General features: G+C 44.1%; 1 protein-coding gene across 6 annotated transcripts; it reads left to right on the plus strand.

Moving 5' to 3' along the window:
- The first annotated feature begins 365 nt into the window (after nucleotides 1-365).
- MAX (MYC associated factor X) lies at nucleotides 366-24,443 on the plus strand. Of its 6 annotated transcripts, XR_013995773.1 has the most exons (6): nucleotides 366-846; nucleotides 1,572-1,598; nucleotides 8,941-9,048; nucleotides 21,644-21,767; nucleotides 22,227-22,311; nucleotides 22,981-24,441. XR_013995773.1 is itself a non-coding variant. In XM_081087735.1 (5 exons), exons 1-5 carry the CDS (start codon nucleotides 811-813, stop codon nucleotides 23,166-23,168), a joined length of 483 nt encoding a protein of 160 aa, XP_080943861.1. In that variant the 5' UTR covers nucleotides 572-810; the 3' UTR covers nucleotides 23,169-24,441. The 6 variants fall into 6 exon arrangements, 4 of the variants coding, with proteins under 4 accessions (XP_080943861.1, XP_080943862.1, XP_080943863.1 ...); XM_081087735.1 differs by lacking the exon at nucleotides 22,227-22,311 and having other exon boundaries at nucleotides 572-846; XR_013995774.1 differs by lacking the exon at nucleotides 1,572-1,598 and having other exon boundaries at nucleotides 599-846.

Consider the following 24,443-nt stretch of genomic DNA (forward strand, 5'->3'; position numbering starts at 1 on the left):
CCCAAGGGTCCTCGTGTGTGCACCCGAAGCCGCGCCCCCAAGTCCTCCGCCGCCTCAGGATCACCGCCCCCCCCCCTCCACCCGCCCCCCCCCCCCCAAGCTGGCGGTTACGCCCCAGGACGCAATGCAAAGCCACTCAGAGCACTAAAAAAAAAAGTAAAACCACTCGTACCAAGGAGAGGCAGCGTTATTTAGGCAGTCGGCTACTCCCCCAGAGTCTCCACCCTGTCCCCTGGGCCCAGCGCCCAGCACTCATACGGTGCCCGGCTTCAGGAGCCCCAGCTCCCTCCACGTGTCCTGTCTTCCCAGCAGCCTCCGCAGCAGCCTAGGGAGGAAACCTCCTGACAACTCGAGGTCTACGGACTACGACTCCCAGCAGGAACTGCGGCGCTTCTCTCTCCGCCCCCCTCCACAGGATACGCAGGCGCTCTGGGTTCCCTTCGCAAGCCGGGCTAGCGACAACTAGATGCAGTTCCTTATGGGATTCGTAGTTTTTCTGGCGCTAGCTGGGCCGTCAGTGAGAGGAACAGGAACTACAAGTCTCGGTGGCCCCAGCGTGACGAGCCCGGTCACGTGTCGGAGGGCCGACCGGGCGTGCGTGCCGCCGTTGATCCGGTGCTGCAGTGAGGAGGTGGTTCTCGCCCGTGTTGTGTGTGTGTGTGTGAGTGTGTGAGTGAGTGAGAGAGCGAGTGAGTGAGTGAGTGAGTGAGTGTGTGGGGGGACTTGCTTGTTGTCGGTGACTTCCCCCTCCCCTCCACCCTTACCCCTTCCCTGGCGCTGCTGCAGTGGCCGCTCCCTGGGCCGTAGGAAATGAGCGATAACGATGACATCGAGGTGGAGAGCGACGTGAGTCCCTGGGTTTCTTCCTTCCCTTGGGGGTTGTCAGGCGGGGACAGCAGGGACAGCGGCCCGGCTCTCAGCGGGGCCACCGCGGCGGGGGGGCGGGCAGCCGCCGCCTGCCCCCCACCCTCGGGCTGGGACCGCCTCCGTCGCCCTCCTGGCTCGCTCCCCTGCGGGCTCCCAGCCGAGCGGCCTTGCGAGACTGGAGGTGGGGAGGAGACGTGCGGCCTCTGGGATCCCCACCTCTCCCGTGGCGGAGGGTGCTGCGGCCTCCCGCTCCCACCTGATCGCGCTCCGGAGACGGGGACAGGGACGGGGTGCGCCCAGGATCCCATTGTCCAGAGTCTGGGGAAGGGGACGCGCTCAGGACCTGCCCCATCATTCTGCGATCCCCTCCTCCCTTGACCCGCGCGTCCTGGGGCGTGAGGGTGGACGCGGAGGGCTTGGGAGCGCCCTGATGCCCCCGTGGGGTCCGAGGGCAGGAGGCAGTGCTCTGACCCCCTCCGGCCTGGGGCGGACCCCGGAAGGAGGGGCGGCGCTCGGGACCCCCCTGTCCCGCCACCGGATCCCGCTGGGAATATGGGAGCGTGGGGGGAAAGAAGGGCGGGGGGGTTCGGGCTGACTCCCCCCACCCGTCGCTTCCTCCGCCGCCGGCATTTTCTTTCTTATTATTGAATGCGAAGTGTAAAAATAACTTCTATATTTTCTATTTTTTTTCTCTCTTATTCCAGGAAGAGCAACCGAGGTTTCAATCTGCGGTACGTCTCCTACTCTCCATTTCATTTTCATTTCCGTTCAGTTCTAGTCCTTTTTGGGGTCAGAGAGAAAAAAGATCATTCTGTTACTTTTAACATTGTAGTAAACTTTCCTGTGAACCGCTAAGGTGAGGTGGAGCCTTGTTCTGGGGTTCTAGGTTGGGGAGGGGTGACAAATCGCATAATTCTAGATTCTCGGGGGGGTAAGTTCCTGTGACTGTGGGTGCGAGGAGCTGTGTGCCAGGAAATGAATCCTTCCGTGGTCTGCAGGTGGGGGAATCTAGCTGCCACTCTGTGTGTTGGAAGTGAGAAGTGCATCATCCTGAAGTCCATTGGTGTGGTATTTCAGGGCAGAGTGGTCAGGAGATTTACCTAGTTGTGTAAAACTGAAGCCACATGACCGTCACCGAAGGTCATGTGATTGCTGTGGACCTGTAGGATCTAGTAGAAGGTGGTATGATTCTAATGCAGAAATTGGCAATGTGGAGGAGCCAGGGGTGGAATATGAAAGTGTCGCAGACCGCCTATTGTGGTCTGAGTATATTTGAGTTGAAGGAGTGTATAAAGGAAACAGAAAAATTGTTGAAGGAAAGTGGCATTGCAGAGGTAGTTTTGCTAAAGGCTGATGGTTGAGACCTGGCAGTGTTATCAGTAATCTCTCAGGGATGTTCTCAGAAGGTGGTTTGGGGGATATATCTATGAGTATAGCTAGCGGTATACACTGATCTTACGTCTTTGGAGACAGAGCTGTGGTTATTCCATGAACATATTAGGATAAGTAGACAAATCATAATCAGAGAAGGGAAGAGAAATGAGTGTATCACTGTCTAATATTTGACAGCTGGGAACAGTAAGAAGTATATGGAATGGGCGTCGAAAATGCAGATGCCTCTGGGAGACCCAGGCAATAAAATCGTCAAGAATAAAGTGGAGAAGAGAGGCAAAGCCTACGGTACTAGAGAACACATGCCTCTTCTAAAAAGGCAGCCACTAAACTCCAGTGGGTGGTTATGTAGGAAGGAGGGCTCATGGCTGCCAGATCTTCCTATTTTTAAAGAAAGGTTAGAAATCCTTTTGTATGTTATTTTTCTGATTTTCAAAATGATGGGTGGGGCAGTCCCTTTGTTTGGAGGGCTTGTTAGAATTTGTAGGATGTCACTTTGATACCTCTGGTCAAAGAATTTAATTACCACAGGGTAAAAGCAAGCCTTCTTACTTGTACCTTCATTAGAGCAAGCAAGGATTCTGCCATTTGTCGGAGCAGATAGGCATTAGGACAAATTTTATTTATGGAGACCTAATATTTCCGTAAAATGCAAGGATGCAGTTGTTCCAGGGTTCTTAAAAATTGTCCCTAGCTAATAGTCACTATGAAAGAATTTGTTTTATTTCTCCTTATATTGTCAGATACTTCATGTTTATACATAATATTTGAAAATTCAGTTCCTTTTTTTTTCCAGTTACTATTAACCTTAATAATGTGAATGTGGAGTTTTATGTTTGGAACGCAGTCTATTTAAAACATTTCTTTCTCCAAGTCTCCAGTTCTGAAGTCTGCCCCAGAGCTTGATCATGGTTGGAGAATAGGGATTGGTTAGGCATCCTTTGCAGAATCATTACTTGAATTGGAATTACATTGGCTTTCCAGTGAGAGAAAAGTTTTCTTTGTGAAATTTTGGCTTGAATTTTGAAAAGCTTCCCGCTTTTCAAAATATTCATCCACATGGGTGTTGATGTAAATTGCTTTGTTAAATTATTAAAATGTTTCCATTCTCCTAGAATGCTAATCTCATTGTTTTGTCTAGATATTTTTAGTTTGATGTTAAGGTGCCTAGGGTTTTTCCCTTTGATTTTGGGAAGTGGGCAAAGGGAGTGGGTTTGACCTTTTGTTTTTAATCTGACACATCTGCTTGCTGAGACTTAAATATTATCTGTCACAGGAGTATCACAAAGAGTGTGGAGAGAAGAAACAATAGGCAAATATCAAACAATTATCATAAACGTGGAGGGTAAAAAGGATTTCATTATTTTTCTCTGAAAACATCTGTTTAGTTCTTGACATTTAGTATAGATCACAAATATATATATATTTATTAAATTAGGGGGAAACTATTCTTAAGCTTTGCCTCATTCAGAAAAGGATGCGAACTGTGAATAACCACATATTTAGGACTACTGAAGAACTTTTAAAAAGTTATTTAGGAAAGATTCTGCTGGGTTCTCATATGAAAAGAAACATCATTTTTATGTCAACTACAATAGCTATGACCTTACTAAATGAGAAATGTAGGGTACTTCACAAGAAAAGTTAGGAAGTGAAGCTAATTGTAACAGAAAGTGAAACTGATTTGACGAATTTTTTTTTTTCTGTTGCCTCAGTGCAGACGGAACACAGCTTCTTCAGTGACCAATCTGTGTTAAAGGAAGTAACCCCAACAATATTTTTATTACTAAATTTAATATATATCCGAATCCCACTGATGTTATTTTTATTATTATTTTGCATTTTAAAGATAATTTTCTGGGACAGATATATTTCATGCAAATTTTACTTCTGTTTGAGAAATTTCTTTTGGAAAGAACAAAGGTATACTAAAAATGTAGGGTTAGTTGTTGGTCAGAAAACTCAAGGCCTTTTTCAACTTACCCTCCAGCTGAACGTGTTGCAGTTACAGTATACTGTCAGGGAATTTAAGAAAGCTTTGTGCTGTTTCACTTCTGGACCTTTCTGGTATGAAATATTTTTAATTTCTCTGAGCTCTTTGCTTCTTTAGGAATTGCAGTGTATTTGGTAGGGAATGAGCTTGGTTGCCTCTAAGATCGGAATTGACTCAGGAAATTACTGTCCGTTTTACCAGGAATTAGTTGCTTGGTAAAGTGCTGTATGATGCAAGTACTCTGTGTCTGCTTAGAGTGTTAACAGTGATACAGAAATGCCAGGTTTGTTTCATAAATATGCCTGTTCATTAGAATAAAGAGTGTTCTTACATTTTTCTATTTCCAAGATGCCAGTAATGGTGAATTAGTTGATCAAGTTGATTTTCAATTAAAATTTCCTGATGAAGGCATTCCTAACTCTCTTAAATGGCTACAGTACGATGCCATATTTGGGGAATAGTGTTTCCAAGTTCTTTTAGGCACCAAATGGTTGTTTTAAAAAAGTTCTGAAAACACATGTATCTATTAGATGTTAGCAATGTATAACAGGCTTCAAGTAGGAGAGATGTTGGGAAGTTGAAATCTATAGTTTCTTATTAAGGACCTTAGTGAGTTTCTCATTCTAGCTACCCATTACTTCATGTTGCATTTTTCATGTTGATTACAATGAGTTGCTTAGAAATTGTTTTATTTATTCTGCCCATCTATCAGAAGTAATAGATCTTTTCTGATGAGAATTTTGAGTCTGTGTATTTTCAGTGTTACTGTGTAATAAGAATTAATAATCGAAGGCAACACTATCTTCCCTCTAAAAGCAACCTTTAAATTTCTTAAAGTTAGTAAATGTTTAGTGGGCAACTCTAATTCCCTATTTGCTGAGAATTTTCTATATTGGAATTGAGAAGACTCCTCTTACAGAGGGGATTAGGTATGAGGTAGCCTGCAAGAAATGGCATTATTCTGGAGAACCTGTGCATTCTTCAATAACGGAGTATTTATTTCCCCATGCTATTTGCCTACCTAGAACTCGCAGAAAATAAGGCTGCTGACTGATGTAATGCCTTTATGAATATGCATTCTCTATGCAATAAATTGGAAGGAAATAACTTAAAGAGATTCCCCTCAATTTTGAATAGACCTCCTTAGCTTGTATGACTGACCTTCTGCAGTTTAGCAACTTCTTGGCTAACAAAATAATGCTTGCTTTCAACATTTAACAATACTTAAGATACGTGTGCTTGTTAGTGTCAGAGATGGACAAATTGTAGGTGAAGATTTTTATTCTGGCTGCCAGTATGGAAAGTTTGGTGGAAATAAAACTGAGAGGCGGAATAAAAACCTTGGCAGAGATGTCAAAGCTGGAAGCGATTTGGTGCTGGAGTTCCTGTTGAGCATCTGTGGGCCACTCTTCAGCACCGTGCCGCCTTTTAGTATTCCTGTTAGCTTGGGACGCTCTGAAGGAAGAGCTTTCTGGCAGAAACCACAAATCCCGTGTACTTGAAAAGCAGCAGCCATTGCTCCTGTAGGATATAGAAGAGAGGTGTTTGGGGGCCTGCTGTACTGCCCAAGAATACCTCAGTTGTCTCCTAGAATTTGTTTGGTACGACCCATTTTCATAATCAAATATCTTTCTCAGTACAGGTGAGAGAAAGCTGGCTCATCAAAGTTGAGCTTTATTTGTTCAAGACACAATAGTTTGGCCCTTTTTTAAATTAAAAACAAAACTAGTTTGAAGTTTGTAGGAGGATCTCAGATGCCTTATTCTGGGATATTTCACCCAGTTTTTGATTCTCAACTCTGAAACCTTGGCCCTTTCCGAAAAGGTTGCCAGCAAGTGAAGATAGTTAACAAAGCAGTGATAAGCCTGGTAACAGGCCTTCCATTTGGATCAATTGGTTGGGGGGTGAGGGGTTGCAGTGTTATCTGGCTGGATGGATCTGCAGCTTGGAAATGTTTCTAACACAGAATTCTCTGCTTTGTGTAAAGGTTTTTCATATGTGCTTTTAAGCCATTAGTTCAGAGTTGCCTGGAATTGGGCATGTTCTTCATTAAAAGATAAAAATAAAAATCATTGATTGATTTAAGAGAGAGTGACCGACATGGTTGTAGTTCCACTTACTTAGGCATTCATTGGCTGATTCTTGCATGTGCCCTGACCGGGGATCAAACCCACAACCTTGGTGTATCAGGACGACACTAACCAACTGACCTACCTGGCCAGGGCCCATTCTGCGTATTTTTAACTTGCTCTTTCAAATGAGGCTTGGGGAGGAGAAAAATACATCATTGCCGTTGCCTCTGAGAGCTTTAAAGTTGACTTTGGTTAAGTGTAGCTGCTTGGGGATGGATATGGCAACAGGGATTGGGCTAAGATTCCACTCTTCTGCTAGTTAAATTGGACCTGGAACCACCACAGAAATTCCATCCACTACTTTGAGAACAACAGTCCCCAGCCCAGGCTTTCTACCAGGCAGTAGACTGCTGCCTTTCCTTGTTGAGCCAACTTCTCAAACTTGGCTGGCTCCCCAGATGAGAAGCCAAGATTTCTGCTGATGGTCCTCAGCCAAGTTCACTTACAATCCTCTAACCGAAAGACTTGTCCATTTGAGTCCTTTCAGGGCTCAGTGAATGGGAAGGGGGAGTGTATTGTGGGCATGAATTTGGTGTTAGATTATACTCAGCTCCATCCCTCTAGTGTAGGCCTGAGCAAACCAAGTTTACTTGATTCTAGCCTTTTGAGATTTGCAGGGCTCTCCCAGAAAGAAAACAGACAATTAGAATTTTATTTGTATCAACAAGAGGGATTATGGGTAACTCTGGTGTCACTGTTTCTGTGCACAGCTCTTAAGCTGGGAGGAGGGCCAGGAATCAGGGTGATTTAGTAGACCAGAGTATCTTGGGCTGCTGCTGGAGACCAAAGCTGGGCGATTAATTTGCATGTAAATAAGCCAGCTTAGGGAGTATGTAGCAAACACAGGAGAGGCAGATAGAAGCCAAATGCCATCTCTCAGCCTTCTAAACTCTGTAGATATAGTCCAGGTTAGAACTTACTTACCTGTGTAGGTGACTAGAGAGAACAGTAGCTTAGAAAAGGACAAGGCACTTAAATATGTTTAATTCCTTTGAGCTATTTCATACTGCTGTTGGAGGCATCTGCAATTTTCTGCCCTAATGTTGTATGATACAGTACACTGCCTCTAGCCTCAGGGGATCTTTCTAAGCTTGATCTTCCCTCAGATTTCCCATAAATTCCTTATAGCACCGAAGTTCAGCAAACACTCACTTTACAGTGAATTTAGACTTTAAAAAATTAGGAGGGCCTTAGTAGTGCTCCATGCCTCTACCCTAAAAGTGAGTGCTGTGTTCTGGAGAACCAAGGCTGTGATGGGAACCATGTGTCTGATTCAGCAGAGCTATAGGTGAGGTGTTGTGCTTGAGAGCCCAGGAAGTAACTAAAATTACCACAGCTGCTCCCAGCCTCCTCTTCCTCTGTAATGACTCAGACTTTTAGGATTAGATAATAGAATTTCAGGTTCTTTCATTCCCACATCTTGTCTAATACAAGGATTCATTTGAGGCTTTCCTGTGCTGATTATCTACTCTTGTTGCTCCATTTTTAAAATTCCTGGTGTTCTGTCTGGGTTGATTAAAGCTACCTGAACTTCCCTTATACAGACTTGCTCCTTAGGTTAGCTCAGTGCACCCTTGCGTATTAAGGTAAAATTCTAAGTGTATTATTTTCCATAATTCCCAAGGTGTAGAAAGTTCTTGCTTAGCTGGAGTGAGCATTTGTGTTCCATTTGGAGGGAATGCACCTTTAATGGGGACCTGCGGAGCCCCAGCACTGCTCTCCAGCCGTTCCTGATTGGCTGGCAGTCTTCACCCGCTCCAGCTGATTGTTCTTGTTCTTTTGTGAGTCTACGCAAGGCAGGATAAAGACTTTGGCTTGTGGGTATTTAGGTGCTGCCAAATAAGCATGACCTGCCACAGGTGCCCAAGGATATTTATTCAGAGCCCTTACCTTTCCGTCACAGCCTGTGTGAGGGGAAGCCTTTGGCAGGATGGCACCCTGGATCCACTTTAAAAAGATAGGGTCTCAGAATGCAGTTGGGGTCTAGATCAGCTTTGTCAGAATGATCTCAGAGTCATGTTTTCGGGTTTTTCCAGAGGTTTTAACTTTAGCGAGCGGGAGACCACAACAGACTCGTGCTGATGGGTTTCACATGGAAAGAAGCATGGCACCAATGCCCTAACTCCCATCCTGGGCACCCACCATGGGGAATCGCTGACTTACAGTGGGGGTGATCACATCTTATGAAAGGGCCCACTGGAGCTTTTGCTGGGTCAACCTTCCAACCATGGACTGGCGGCTTTTCTGTCACATAAGTAAGTTATGGGGGAAGACTGATGTAGGAGAGTCATACTTTGTCCCCTTGAATAACTTTTACTTTACTTATGCATGAGCTGGATGCATCGAGCTACTTTGGATGTTCCTGTCACAAGGCTTGCTCACCCTTTTTCCCCCTTTAGCAGAGCCTAATTCTGGAGATTCCTAACTGCCCACCTCGACAAATCCTTCCCAGTCCATTCACCAGGGACTGCGCTGACAGCATATTCTTCCTGGCTGTAACCCACTCACCTGTACCAAGCAAAAGGAATGACGTTGCTAATATGCTCTTTCTTCTAGGCTGACAAACGGGCTCATCATAATGCACTGGAACGAAAGCGTAGGGACCACATCAAAGACAGCTTTCACAGTTTGCGGGACTCGGTCCCATCACTCCAAGGAGAGAAGGTGAGTTTATTGAGAAAGCTGGGTGGCCATCGCTAGGTTGGTACTTGGAGTGGAGCTTAGTAGTAGCAGCACACTCACCTATCTGGAAAGAAATGGAGTCAGGTTTAAGACACCAGCAGTAATTGTCTTTTAACTTAGTATTGTTTGTAATAAGTTACTCATTCAAGAATTATTATAACAAAACACTGTCATATAAAGAGGAGCCCGTAGTAGTTTGGGATAACACTAAGGGTTCCTGAGGTCAATGATTCCCCAGACCGCCATGAAAATTTCTTTGCATGGCTCAAAGTTAATACTTAAATGAAACCTCCCAAGAATGTAGGTGAATCAGCTTGGACACCAGTGATTTCCCCATTCCTACAGCTGTTATTTCAAAGGCTGGTAAAGAGCATTTTAAGCTGTGGGACCAAAAACTTAGGTAAAGAGCTATATTCATATGAAATGGAAGAAAAAAATTATTGATTTTCCTCCCCCGTCCCCTGTTCCACCCCTCCCCACCTCCCCACCCCCCCATTGGTGGCATTCAGAAATTAACGTTTTCCCTGGAAAGGGAGGCACCAGCTTACATTTGAAAACATTGGAAGCTTTGAGTAAAAAGCCTATGGGTTAGGGTCACTCCTTGGGATTTGGAAGAAACATCTGTTTGCACAGTTAGTTCCACCCTTGACACAGAATGTAGCTGGCCACTTCTGCAGCAATTCAGTGGTAGGTAAGTGGCAAACTCGGAAGAAGACCTGTGTTGGTTTTTGTGTGTGTGTGTGTTTAAGGAAACGGTGTTAGAAAAGATGTCTGCTTTGAATGGGTCTCCTCATGTAGCTCTGTGGGTGGGAGTCCTGGGTTTCTTTGGTTATCCAGTCAAATCTGGAACCATTATGGTTTCATTTTGTATATACTGCCACTCTGCTAAGTCAGATACTTTATTCCCTATCTGAGGTGTGGCTTTCTATGTGGCTGAAGCATGGGGTAGGTCTGACCTTTATGAAAACAATAAAACAGGCCATGTGAATACCTAGTATTGCAAAACCAGAATTTGCTGTGGGTTAGACCTACTTAGTATAGACATGGTTTAATGGCCTTGGACCAAGGTTCTTACCTGGAATAACAACATTCCTGGGCGCAACACTGTCTGAAGCTCCACAGGAGATCTTTATGATGGGGACAGAGACTAACCCTTTTAGTCAAAGTACACACGTGCAAAGGATTATCTTCCATGCGTGTCTGCATTGTTGACAGTTAGTGCTTATTCATATGCCATGGTATCACTTAAAATGGTGTTGGTGAACTGAATGGACAGAACTGCCTTCTCCTTTAAGTCTCACATCTAACCAGGAGTAGTGCCAAGGCAGTGTTTCCCAAGATGTCCTGTGGACCACCCACATCAGAATCACTACTAAATCTGCCTCTCTGGAGGCAGACCTGGGGTCTCTGTAACAATCAGTCAGCTGATTTTTAGGCATTCTTAAGTTAGAGAACACTTTGGGGGAAGCAGGTCACAAGAGCTCAACTATGCCTTTTTTCTTTATCCAGCCTGTTTTACATTGCTGTAACATTCTTCCGTAAGTCCTTAAAACCACATTATCCTAAATCCTGTTGTCTCCTTTCTTCAAGGAAGTTGACGGTTTGAATTTGGTAGCCTTACACACTGAATAGTTTGTCATTCACTGTGGCCTATTCGTTTATTTATTTATTCACTCCATTCAGCAAATATTAAGGGTCTGCTACATGCCAAGCACTGTTCTAGAATACAGCAGTGAACATACAGACAAAAATAGAAGCTCTTAACCTGGTGAGGAAAAGATAGAAAATGAACTAATAATTGAAAATATATATAGTATATCAGATAAGTGCTAGGAGAAAGTTGAACAGGGAAGGAATGGTTGCAGTCTTCATTAGGGCAGACAAGAAAACTCACCGTCAAGACAACATTTGAGCGAAGATTTGAAGAAAGTAAAGGAAAGAGAACCATGCATCTACCTGGTGATGAGCATCACAGGCAGAGGGAAGGTGAGTAATAGCCCAAAGGCAAGAACCTAGGAGCATTCCTGGGCCCAGCAGGGAGAAGGGGGCTAGACTGGAATGAATAAAGGTACGGTGGCAGGAGATGAGGTCAGAAGTAGAAGACTAGTGGAGGGGATGGTCGAGGGGCCAGGTTGCGTAGACCCAATCATCTAAGCAATGAAATTTACACGTGCCTTTCCAATTTCAGAATCCTGCCTTGTGTTTTAATCCATATTTATCACACTGAGTGTGAAAAGGAACTGGTTGTTAGCTGAATTCCACAATCTTCATTAATCTCCTTGTCTGCCAACACTGTTTCACAGATCTACAGGGAGTCTTACAGAATACTTTGGTCTCTCGACTTCCGAGTTCTCACTAAATGTTGCAATTTTTTTTTAAATGTGGTATTTGACCCAAAGGAAATTGGCTAATTCTTGATTTGGATTGCAGTAATTAAGGTTATGACATTATGTGAATAATCATGAAATGATTATTTTACCCCGTTTTAGGGATCTTAGGTTCTTTTTTGTTGTTGTTAATCCTACCTGAGGATATTTTTTCCATTGATTTTTTTTTTTTAGAGGTGGGGGGGAGAGGAAAACATCGATATGAGAGAGACACATCGATTGGTTGCCTCCCACATTCCCAATGACCCAGGCCAGGGATCGAACCTGTGACCCTTTGGTGAGCAGGTCAGTACTCTAACCACTGGCCAGGGTACGGATCTTAGATTCTTGAAGGAAAAACCTCTAGTCTCCTTATGACTTCTCATTTAGTATTTGGATGATCTGTTATGCGTCCTAGCTTTTTTTTTTTTTTTTTTTAAAAGAGAAACCAATACTTACTGAGTTTTATCCCAACCAAGAATGGGTGGTACTTGTATTAAAAAAAAGTTTTATGTTTGAGACCCAGACTCCATTATCCTCTGTACCCTGTATTTCTACTATAACATAAACATAAAGAATGGTCACCTTTTGCTTAAGTAAAAAAAATCTGATAACTAACGTGTATTGCAGTGTAAAGTTAAATCAGTACAGCAGTTCTATGGTGAGTATTATACTGCTATTGTAACTGTACAATTAGTACTGTTGCTTGCTTCTGCCATTATATCAGAGGTAAGGAAAGTGGCTCAAAATCATGATTCCGTGATTAGGGGACTAGAACTAGATCATGAACAGGGACTAGAACTCAGGACTGCCGATTGCCAAGTTTTATTTTTCTACCATCCCATAGGCCCAATTTAAGGATATAGTTGCTTCTCAGCTTATGATAGGGTTTTGTCTTGATAATTTTTCATGTCAAAAATCTATTTAATACGCCTAATCTACCAAACATCATATGTTAACCTCACCTACCTTAAATATGAACACAATATCCCCAAAATCTTGGCAACACAGTGCACTATAGACTATCCATTATTTACCTCGTGATCGTGTGCCTGACTGGGCGCTGTGACTTGCTGCCACTGCCCAGCAGCATCACGAGAGGGTATCAGTACTGCATATCGCTACCCCAGGAAAAGATCAACATGTATCATTTTCACACCATCACAAAGTTGAAATATCGAAAGTCAAACCATCATAAATCAGGGACTGTCTGTATTTTAAAGAAATTTTGCTTAAGTACTTATATCTTGTTTTTATATTGGGAGCTTCCCCTGGATCAAGGCAATAATTTTGGCAGTATGTCATATCAAGCCTGCTGCTGAAGTACTCCCCTCTGAATTGGCATATGTCAGTAACACTGAAGCATAGAGAGTTGGAGATCATTTAAAGTTCATAAATTTTTCTGTGTCCATTTAGCTTCTCTGAGAAATAGACCATTATAGTTGGCAGCCCATTTGGGTTTTCCCATAGTGTTAGCAAATGGACTCTTGAACTCTATTGTCTTGGTTTTACTTCCTGTGTAGTTTTTCAGCTGGGATGGAAGGGATGATATAAGAACCATCAGCCAGTCAACCAGAGTAAGGGGAATAAGAGCAAGAACAATTGTGGATCCATTTCTTATAGGAAGACATTACTGTTCTTGAATAGAATTATTCTTTGTTTTTAGAGTCCTAGGTTGGGTACTAAGGAGTGTTGCCCAAAGGTTGCTGGCACTGAGCTCACCCTGTTTGTGTGGGGCCAGATCTGGTGGACAGCCCAGGAGTTTGCCTTTACTTAGGGATATAATTCTGCTTGCCACTCCCATCAGTTAGCCCCATCACCCGAACCAGAGTTACAACCAATTATAATGTCTCCTTAGCATGGTTGACCTTAGTGAGAGAAGGTTCTGTGTCAACATTGTTGTTAGTAGCTGTACAGCGGTTTATAGAAATTTCTCATCTGTAAGTCTCTTGTCAACTGCCTGTTTATCATACTTATTTGCTCTGCCAGGCAGTTGTGCTCTGGATTTCTCCTTTCTAGACAGAGCTGTATTAAAAGAGGGAGCCCTGGCCAGTGTGGCTCAGTTGATTGAGCGTCATCCTGTGCACTGAACGGTTGTGGTTCGATTCCTGGTCGGGGCACATGCCCAGGTTGTGGGTTCAGGCCCCGGACACGGGAGGCAACTGATCGATGTTTTTCTCTAAAATCAATTTAAAAACATATTTTTAAAAAACTACTTTAAAAATGAGGGAATATGACCTAAAATGAAAATAAAGAAAAACAAGGAGCAAGCATTAAGTTGAGAATTTCTTCATTTTGGGTGAGAATCTGAGGGCTCTCCTATCACAGACCCTGGCACCTGGTAGTTCCCAGTAGGTAACTGTGGAATGAGCGCCAGAAGAAACAGTGGCCTTGCTTATCCCTTTAACAAAAACAGCAACAGCCAACACGGTTGTGCTCACCTGCTTAATTAAGAGCCGTGTGAGTGCTATAGAGGTTTAAAAGGTATAATAGATAGTGTCTACTCTTGAGGGTCTTGCTCTCTTGTTGGGAGAGACAATTATTCCTAACAATTAACAAATAATAAGGTAACATTCTGAGCATCAAATAAGAGGTTAAAACACTGAGCTCTAATCTGTTTCATCTTCATTAAAGCCTGGTCTTCTTAACAGGTAGATATTGGTCATATTTCTTCCCTCCTGGCCTGGCAGACAGTAGAGTGCAGAGTGGGTGTTTATTAACTGAAGGAAGGAAGTCCCCGTCCACCGTGGCCACATTGAACTGGGAGGGACTCATTCTGGTGGACACCTGTTAAGGCAGGTAGTTTATTCAGCAGCACTGTTTCTGTATCATATTTGGGCTGCCGGAGCGATTGTCTCCTAAATGAAATGTAAACCACAGTCCTAGCCATTTCACCTCATAACTCATTAAGGTTATTACCTGGCCAGACTGCAAGTTGGGCAATTACTTTCTTCTTAAATTTTCTATATCTTAAATCATTGTCCATAGTTGCCCACGTCTTCCTTAAGCTCTGGGCTCAGCAACTGTAAATGTCCTGCTTTATTGAATTATATGTAAACTGTGTTTATGTGCTGCTGGAAACTTCCAAGGGCTTTTCAGTGCCCATCAAGATAAGGACTGGCATTCCATGTTCTCTAAATAAGGTACCCAACTTGCCTCCTGCTTTTTCTCCTCCTTCCCTTATTGTGGAGGGTGTACACGGAATCTCATTCTCAGTTTATCTGCATTCTTCCCTTTCCTCAATGTCTAACCCTAGCTTCCCCGCCCAGCTGATGTCAGGTTTTGGGGTGAGGAGACCCACTCACACAGGCTCCCTAGCCTGTGCACTCCTTCCCCACTCATGTGCCTTCATGTGTTTCTCCCTGCCAGTCAGTCTCCCTCTGCCCACCTTCAGGACCCATCTCAAAAACTTCTGCATCCTGAGAGCCCCATGGGTTCATTCATTCTCCCTTGAATCCCAGTGGCCCTTTCTAGAGCCTCTCCTGTGTTTTCCTTCCTTCTGGCTGATGTTACACCTAACTAAAGGATGCACTCCCTGAGGACAGAAGCCTGTCCATCCTCCTGGTAGTCTCTGCAGTGGGGAGGGGCTCACTCCATGGAGAGGACTAAAGAGCAAGCAAACTCGCTAATGCCTTTTCCATCTTGAGATTTGGAAGGATAGGAATTGGTTATTAGGCCTTCCCTTAAGCATTTTTCTTTATTTCTTCTAACAAAATTGCAAAAACTTCCAGCCACAAATAATTTTAAATTTAATATAAATACAATTATAATTGCTGGCAGAGTAAAATAGCAAGTGACATTCATTTTAATAATATATTTTATTTAATGGAGTTATGCAAAAATAAGTATGACCGTAATATATAATTAATATATTAAAAATTACCAATGGCCTTGGCCAGTGGCTCAGTGGTTAGGGTACTGGGTTTGATTTCTGGTGAAGGGCATGCACCTGGGTTGCAGGTTTGTCCATGGGCCATGGCCAGACGTGTGCAGGAGGCAACCAATCAGTGTGTATCTCTCACATCAATGTTTCTCTCTTTTCCCCTCCCTCCCTTTTACTTTCTCTTAAAAAAAAAAAAAAAAATCAATGGAAAAAATATCCTCAGGTGAGGATTAACAGTAACAACAAAAAATTACTGATGAGATACTGTGCATTATTATTTCAAGTGCTTGTTAGCCACCTGTGGCTAGTGGCTATCATGTAGGGCAGTGATGGCGAACCTTTTGAGCTCGGCATGTCAGCATTTTGAAAAACCCTAACTTAACTCTGGTGTCGTGTCACATATAAAAAATTTTTTATATTTGCAACCATAGTAAAACAAAGACTTATATTTTTGATATTTATTTTATATATTTAAATGCCATTTAACAAAGAAAAATCAACCAAAAAAATGTTCACGTGTCACCTCTGACACACGTGTCATAGGTTTGCCATCACTGAGTAGGGCATTGCATAACAGATACACTCTCTCCATCCCACACTTCCATTTTAATATGACTGAAATTGGGTGCCATCTTAAAGTGGATGTCAAGAAACTTGCCTCTTTTCTCTCCCCTCAAAAGCTGCTATTATTAAATCCATGGATTTGTTAATGGAGTCTGAGAAGCAAGGACATGATTTAGTGATGACCATGTTGGTGTGGGGGGCTGTTTACATAGAATAGATTTCCAGAAGTTGGATTGCTGGGACTAGGGGTAAGAGCATCTGGTTTCTTGCTGTGTTTCCAAAACGCTTTTCAGGAAGATTGTTTTTGTCCTTCTAACAAAATTGCAAAAACTTCCAGCCACAAAGACATTTTAAATTTAATATAAATACAATTATAATTGCTGGCACAGTAAAAGTAAAATAGCAAGTGACATTCATTTTAATAATATATTAAATTAATAAAATTTATTTATTTTTTCAAGCAAATTAGTCTTTTGGGTAGTATCTTTTGAAAGTACCGATTTTACCAATACTGGAAATTTTTTTGAAGGGGTGACTAATTGTAGGCAAAGGTAGTAATTTTGTATTTTGTTATTACCTGTGAAATTAAATTCATTTCCACATGTTTATTTATTAGTAGTTTTGCTTCTTTGGGTAACTGTGCTCCTGTCCTTCATCATTAAAGTTTGATGGGAACACAGAAGGAAAAAAAAAAAGTTTGATGGGAAAGAGTCACACCTTTGTTTCAAACAGCCAAGGGCATAAGAAAAAAGAATACAAGTTTTGAAACATGGTTTGTGTTGACTCCTAAACAGATGCCTGACTCTTGGCTTTAACTAGCCTCTTAAAGATCAGGATAGCTCTGCCTCCCTCCAGTCATCAACAGAGTGGTCCTTCAGTTAGGCAGCAGGAAGCCTTGGAGGGGTCACTTGACTGTGATGGCTCTGACCCCACAGCCTGTCTTGTTGCATTGATGGGGCTTGCAATGGGAATGAATTTAATGCAGACCCAAATTTATTGTACAGATTCCTTAATTTTTGTTTTCAGAAGATAACTTATTCAAATAGAAAGGTACACTGGCTTTTACATAGTCCTCCCTTTATCTTAATATGTGTAAAAGCTTGTGCAGGTTACGGAAAATAATGATTTTATTTTCTTTAAAATAACTAGTGCAAAATAAAACAGGTGTCAGTTGGTGAGTCAGTAGTACTTCTTTTTCATTTTCCAGGATATGGCATTTTGGGTCTTGGGGCAACAAGGCAGTTAACATCAACCCGGTAGGACCTGATTTTGACAGTGAAGAGGAAAAAGTGATCAATACAGCTAAGATCATTGTTTCTCAAGTCAGCGGTAGGGCTGCAGGAATGACAATGGTGTTTCTAACATTAACAGTCTAGTACCACTCTTTTCCTTGCCTCTCCCAATCTGATTTCGAAACACCTTGGAGTTCTACACAAATCCAGGTTACTGTAATAAAATTTACAACTTTAAAAAATGTGTGGAACTCCTCTCTCATATGAAAAGTTTTGAGAACCATTGCCTTAAACGGGATTTAGTAACCTTGGATGTCATCCTAAGCTTCAGTGTTAACTGCTTTAAGAATCATTTGGGACCGTAAAAAGGTACTAAGTAGAAAGAGACTCTTGGACTTGAGGCCTTTGGTTAACTATGTAGTCAGTTCTTGCTACAATACATGAAGTGGGTTCACGCTGTTCTCAGGCAGAGGTCTGTCAAAGCGGGTACTCTGGAGGCTGGATTGACCCCTTTGTCTCTTTGTTGCTTGGGCAGGGATACAGATGTACAAGCAGCTGCAGCACATGCAGAAGGGGCAAGCATGTTTTGGGCCCCTTGGACAGACTGGGTCTTCGTCATTGTCCATTCAGTTTTACTCTTCTGGGTAAATGAAACCACAGTTCTATGGGAATTGTCATTTCCCCTCCCCAGAGCCAGGTTCAGGCAGTTCTCTCAAACATTCTTGCATCTTCAAGCTCTTCTTCTTCATTGCTACTTCTCTGCTAGAAGCCTATTTGGGTTTCACATGTCTTCAAAAGAAAAAGAGAAACAGCCGTCCTTCAATGCAGCTATTACTCCAAGCTACTTTTTTTTTCCCCATTTCGTTTTCAACCTAATTCTAAAAACTAGTCTTTATATTTGCTTCACCTTCAACTCACTTTTGCACCCATATCTGTGCAGAGACGATTTACCTAAACTCTCACTCTTCCAAGAAAACCATTCTCACTAGGGTCTTCATTGACATCGTTGTGGATAAATTAGGTGATTCTTTTATAGTCCTTTTCCTCCTGCTCAAACTCCTCTTCGTAACAATACTGCCTCTTTAAAACTATGGATGTTTTTTCCAGCACGCCCCCCACCAGGGATTGAGCTGACAGTGTTATCTAAAACTATGGATGTTTTTTATTAGTTTTTATTAGTGTTCCCAAAATATGGATGTTGGAGGCCTGGGTCAAATTCTGACTCTACTGTTTAGTAGTTATGTAACATTAGGTAAGTTGCAGCTCTTGTGTAAGTTTCCTCATTTATAAAAGAGAGGAAATAATACATCAGCAGGTTGTGAGGATGCCTGGCACTTAGTAAGTACTCAATAAGTATCGGCCATTGTCATTATCATCATCATCATTTGTATCACGTGTGCAACCATGGCCTTGGAACAGTATCTGGCAAGGCTGTCCAGTGTCCTTTTGCATGCTCCCCGTGGTGAAAGGCCTGAGGGGCACTTTGCATTAACTCACACTGTTAGGTAGCAGGCCCAGGACCTCTTGAGTCCTCTCAGCTGCAGTTCTTCCTGGCCCAGAGTTGGATCCAAACCACTGAAGAGATCAGTTTCTGCTCAGAAAGGCAGAATAAGAATTAGTGTCTTCTTATTTTAAAAACTAGCAGGAAAAAAATTATTCAGATCCTTACTGGTTATCCAAAGACAAGAGTCGATCTTTGGACATGTTAGCATACCTTGTTCTATCTGCTCAGTCACACTCACATGGAGATTGCTGACTCAGCTGAGTGATCCTGTTACAGAAACTGAAAGCCCAGGGCCATTCCATAGTCCATGCCATAAAGCCAGGACTCTCGCTGGCTCATAGTACACTGTTCACATAGTATAAAGCCATAAAAGCAAGGAAGGGCCTGCCCACAGCTCAATCCTGTGGCTGGTCACATGATCTTATATGGTTTAGGATGCTGGGAGGAGGGAATTTTGGATGAGTCTAGCATTTTCTGGCTCCACCCTTTTACTTCTTCCCTGGTCTCGATATGTACATGTAAATTTTCAGGAATTCTATATTTTGTGCTTTTAAGGGTTTTTTTTGTTTTGTTTTGTTTGTTGGATTTTACTTCGTGTTGAATACTCTGGGGAGAGCAGAATTAAGTTAATTGAACCATTCTTGGAGACTTGCTGAGGAGTCGGGCACCCTGAGTGGCCTGGGTTCTTTTGGAGGGAGGGGAGATGTGCTATGCTTAGTGCTCTGAGCCGTGTGCTGAGTTTATACCAGTCCAGCCTTCTTTGGGGACCTCTCGTTCTTAAGACATTCTGTGTCGTTCATTAAAAGTTATCACCCTGAACATTTGCAAGTGTTCCATCATTCATAGATTTTGCTTTTTTTCCCCTTTTCCCAGATTCAAATGAGTAGTTAAATAAGAGCTAATGTCGCTTTCTGGGAACTGTTAATTGAAAAAAATAGTCAAATGTGAAGAGAGCCTGCAATGTAAATATGCATAGCAATTAGATGGATCAGTGACGGAGTACATAGAATTTGGAGGGCTAGGTGGGGTCTGAGAGAAATTCTAGTCAGATAAGGAATTGCCACGGAGAGAAATACTTTGTTTGCCATCACAGAGCCCATTAATGACAGAGGCTGGAGTGCACTGTCTCCTGGATTCCTAAGCTCTTGCCGCTCTGCCACCGATCCAACAGAACTACTTTCAATCCCATATCCAGCGTCCAGGGAGGCAGGGTAATTAGTCCCTTCTCATTATGTGTCCTTTTTTTTCTCATTTAATCACCTAATAATTAGCCCTAATAGAAGTCCCCTTTGGCAGAAATGGGAAACAGCTTCTGAAGTAGATACGTCAGAGGTACCTACTTGCTAGGGACTCATTCTTCCTACATCAGCTGACTTACTTAACTAGAGAAATACAACTGGCTTCGTCTCCATCCTAATGCCTTTGCCTGTGCTCTTCTCCTGGCCCAGAGGGACGCTTTTCTACAAATTTCACCTCAGTCTAACCCAGGGTTCACTATTTCAGGTGTGTGTGTGTGTGTGTGTGTGTGTGTGTGTGTGTGTACATACATGTACATACACGTGCGTGCGTGCACACTCGGAGCCAAAGCCCTAATCAGGAGCTATCTTTCCTGTGGCCTTCCTAATCTGCTTAATTCCTAATCTGTACTACACAGGTTACAGTTACTGGTACTGCCCTGTGATTTAAATGTCTGTGTACAGATACATTTATCTCAACTAGACAGTAAGTAAGCATCAGGACAGAAGAAACCATGACTAATACATTTGGTTTCCCCACAGTACCTTGCACATAATTCACATCAGATAAAGATGGTCCGATACGAACAGTTTCCTTTTGAGGAAGTTGCCTTAAGGGTGCTATAGGAGGAAAGCAAGCCTGGAAGTTCTAGTGCTTGTGAGGACTGCCCAGGCCTCACAGACTTCTCGGATACCCAGCCCAGCCTGAGGTCTATAAATTGAGATTGTCAGGATTTACTTACAAGTGGATTTAGTTTTGCTAGCTGAGTGCGAATGTTTTCTTTGCCCCTTTACCCCTGCTGTGTTCTGGTTACTTAGGACCCAGTGGGGTTGTAATATAGAATTGGCCAAGTTCTGCCCTACCCTGAGTAGCTTTGCTACTTCTCAGCACCCTGGTGGCATGAAGGCCACACTTCAACTACTGGACAGCCCTGCCCTTGGCTTCATTTCCCTTGACTTTGTACCATCCTTCCAGTTCAGCTGGTTGGCTGAAGGGGATCTTTCAGGCAAGGGTGACCTCCAGGGACAGAGTAACCTGACATCCATTTTACTGGTTCATTAACTTACTCCTCTGACAGTACCTAGGCTGCTGTGGCCGTGGTATAGGTGTGGCTGCTTCCTGAAATGGCCCAATCTCATGCCCTTCCTGTGTTGACATCAAGCTCTGACAACCTTCACGACAGTCTTTTTAGCCCAAAGGTTGAAGTAGTGACACAGCAGCGTGGCTTAATTGGAAATAGTTAACAGTCTGACGATTTGGCTGAAATCTAGGGCCTTGATGAAAAACTTCGCACCCACTCCCATCCTGAGCCAGCTCCAGCCGCGATCTTGCTCTTATCTTCCTGGCACGGCCACCTGTGGTCAGGCCTTGGCAGAGAATGAGTGGCATAAGCTCTCAGTTAAGTAGTATTTTCATGTTTTCAGACATAGCCAGGCTACAGACTTGAAAGCAACATAAAGAACCAAAGGGGATGGGAGGAGTGAGTACAAGTTCAGCAGTTGACGGACCTGAGTTTAAATCCAGGCTCTAGCTGGTGATTTTGAATAAGCCAGTAAACTCTGAGCCTCGGGTTCCTGTGGAGCTACTTCTGAGTGCTGGTGAGGTAAGCCATTTGAAGCACTTGACTGGCACAAAGAAGACTCTCAGTAGCAATTACTTTGTTTCCTCAGCCTTGTCCCACCTCACCCTCCTGCTTCCCTGCCCCCATGCCGCTGTTGCAGAAACACAGTTTCCTCACTGCTTGGACTGGGTCTTTATTTTGTTCCCTTTGCTTTTTCTCGTATTGCAACAGGCATCCCGGGCCCAAATCCTAGACAAAGCCACAGAGTATATCCAGTATATGCGAAGGAAAAACCACACACACCAGCAAGATATTGATGACCTCAAGCGGCAGAATGCCCTTCTGGAGCAGCAAGGTGAGCACCTGAGCCTGTGGGGCAGCTGGCCCTGCTGCGCTCTGGCCAGGTCAGGGCTTTGCACCTGGGCCTGCAGAACCAGGACCCGGAGTGTGTGCTCATAAGCAGCCGTGGCCCTGCTTCTGAGTCGCTGAGTGTTAGAGCCATCCTGAGGAAGTACCTGAGCCGCCAGTGAGGGAATAGTGGAGTCTAGGGTTTGACATCTGGAGACTTTTCTGAGCTGATCTCTCCCCTTCTTGGGGCTTAGGTGCTCTGCCTGTAATAGGAGGCACACCTGGCATCAGGTGTCTGAAAAGAGCTCAGGTCCTTGGATTGGAGTGTGCTGCGTAAGTACCAGAAATCCAGGTATTCAGGGTCAGTGAGCTCTCCCATTGCCAATGGTAGTCCAATCAGGGCAGCCTATGGGCCAGGCCCATGCTGTTCTCAAATGCTCACATCCGCCTTTTCCTACAACCACAGGGGAAAGCGAGAGCTGATCAAGTTCTTTGTTCCTGGGGAATTCACTTCTCTTCCTCCCTCATGGAAGATGCAAGTAAAAAGAAATGCAAGTAACCACTTGGGTTAGAACACCTCAAATAAAATAAAATAATATGAATGGGTTGACCTTGCAGGCTCAAGATGAGCTGAACTGAGGGATGGGCAGAGGGAGGCAGCAGCGGGTTGGTTCCCGGGCTGAGCAGCCTGCATGTAGGGGCTGTGTGTCAGAAGACCCAGGTATTCTGTGCATTGGTGACTTGCTTCCAAGTGTCCAGCTTGTCTTTCCAAGTGGATCTTGTACAAGAGAGCTAAGCCAAAACTTTTCTTTGGCTGATACATCTTATGTCATCCTTCCCTGCTGTTGTGTGGCCTTCACACCTTTATGGATCCTAGCATTGCCAGGCCAGCTTCTCCATTGTCACTGCACTGTTGGGTCCCACAGGGAGCTCCTGTCTCAACACTGGGCTTCTAAGGCAGGACGGTGACATCACAAGCCTTCTCTTTAGGGTTGAGTGGCATTGCAGAGGAGCTGGCCATGTCCACTGGGCTCCAGGTCTGGCTGGGAAAGGAGGGAGATGAAGTGTGCTGGTGGAACAGCCACCAGAAGAGTTATTTCTGAGCCTCAGGGCCCAGCAAGCCCTTCGGAAGAACAGGCTGGACCCTGACCTGAGACTCAGTTATTCTAGCTTCTCCTCTGTCTCAGAGGCTGTAACCCACTCGCTTGGTTGCTTTTCAGTCCGTGCACTGGAGAAAGCGAGGTCGAGTGCCCAACTGCAGACCAACTACCCTTCCTCAGAAAACAGCCTCTACACCAACGCCAAGGGCAGCGCCATCTCTGCCTTCGATGGGGGCTCGGACTCCAGCTCAGAGTCGGAGCCTGAAGAGCCCCAAAGCAGGAAGAAACTCCGGATGGAGGCCAGCTAAGCTCTGCCGGGCAGGCCAGCAATAAAAACTGTCTGTCTCCTCCGTCGTCTCATCCTCCTTTCAGTTCATCCTTAGAACCCTCAGAACCATTTAAGAGACTCTATTTTTTTTCCTTTCTCTTTTTTTTTAAATTTTATTTTTACGTAGAAGCTCTTGGACAACAGCTCTCGTTCTCCTTCCCCACTTCCACTATTTTTTTTTAATGTTTCCCTTCAGGGATTCCCTGTCCCCACCAGGAATTTTTAAACCAAAACACCCCAACTTGGCAGCTTTTTCTGTGGAGGACAGACGGCCGGCCGGACCTCTGAGCACATGGTGTCCTGACCACCCACCAGCTCCTCCAGCCCTGCCGGGCACAGGCCCGGAGGACTCCTACCCCTCCCAGGCCTCCCCGGGCCACCCTTGCCTCTGTTTGATAGACTTTGTGAATCTGTGGACTGCTCTACTTTAAGAAGATGACTGGTTTAAGAAGTGATGAGAATTAAAAAGCTATTTATCGCTCCTGTTGAAAGACCAGATCCTTGAAGAAGTTTGTGGTGTGAAAGGAAGTGGGGACAGAGTTGCAGCACAGTCTTGGGCCTGTTTCACTCCTGCTTCTTTCAGCCAGCCTTCGGGAGGGCCTCGGGACACTCGTGTGGTGTGGGGGGCGTCAGCAGTGAAGTGGCCGCCAGAGGGTGCTGGGGGTGGGAGGGCAAGGAGGGAAGAGCGGGTGGGGTAGAGGTTTTGTATTGAGGGCCAGTGATGATGTTTTGATATTTATTTCCTGCTACTGAAATTTGAATCTGAGTGAATTGTCCCTATTCCTGATGATGTCGGTATTGCAAAGCGACAGATTCATAAAGTAATGATCAAATCTTCCTTTCTTTCCGTGTGTATTTCTAAGAAATAGAGCCAACTGATTTTTTATGTAAATACCAAGAGCAATTTACCTGGTACTAAACCCGCACCCCAGTGCGGCCCCTTCCCACCCTTGCCCCACGTCCTTCCCGACTGTTCTGGAACCTGTCCCCACGGTGACCCAGCCCTGGTTCTGGCTGCGATCAGCAGCTCCCAGTGAAGGGTTTTGTGTGTTTAGGCCTCATTTCTTTGTCTTTTTCCTACTCCGTTCCTGGCATTTGCTGATTTCTAGTGTATACTCTGTAGTCTCAGTCCGTGTTTGATTCCATTCCATGGAAATAAAAAGTATGTTGTACATACTGCCGAAGAATTGTCTTGCAAGTTAAGGCTTCCCCCTTTACTATAAGACTATAAATAAAAACTTATTTTATCCTTCTT

Source organism: Myotis nattereri, assembly GCF_964212035.1.
Source record: "Myotis nattereri genome assembly, chromosome: 1".
NCBI lineage: Eukaryota > Metazoa > Chordata > Mammalia > Chiroptera > Vespertilionidae > Myotis > Myotis nattereri.

Coding starts and splice junctions, on each gene's coding strand:
- MAX (XM_081087735.1), top strand. CDS start 811: ATGAGCGATAACGATGACATCGAGGTGGAGAGCGAC. Junction 1,599..8,940: donor AACCGAGGTTTCAATCTGCG/GTACGTCTCCTA, acceptor TCTTTCTTCTAG/GCTGACAAACGGGCTCATCA. Junction 21,768..22,980: donor TGCCCTTCTGGAGCAGCAAG/GTGAGCACCTGA, acceptor GTTGCTTTTCAG/TCCGTGCACTGGAGAAAGCG.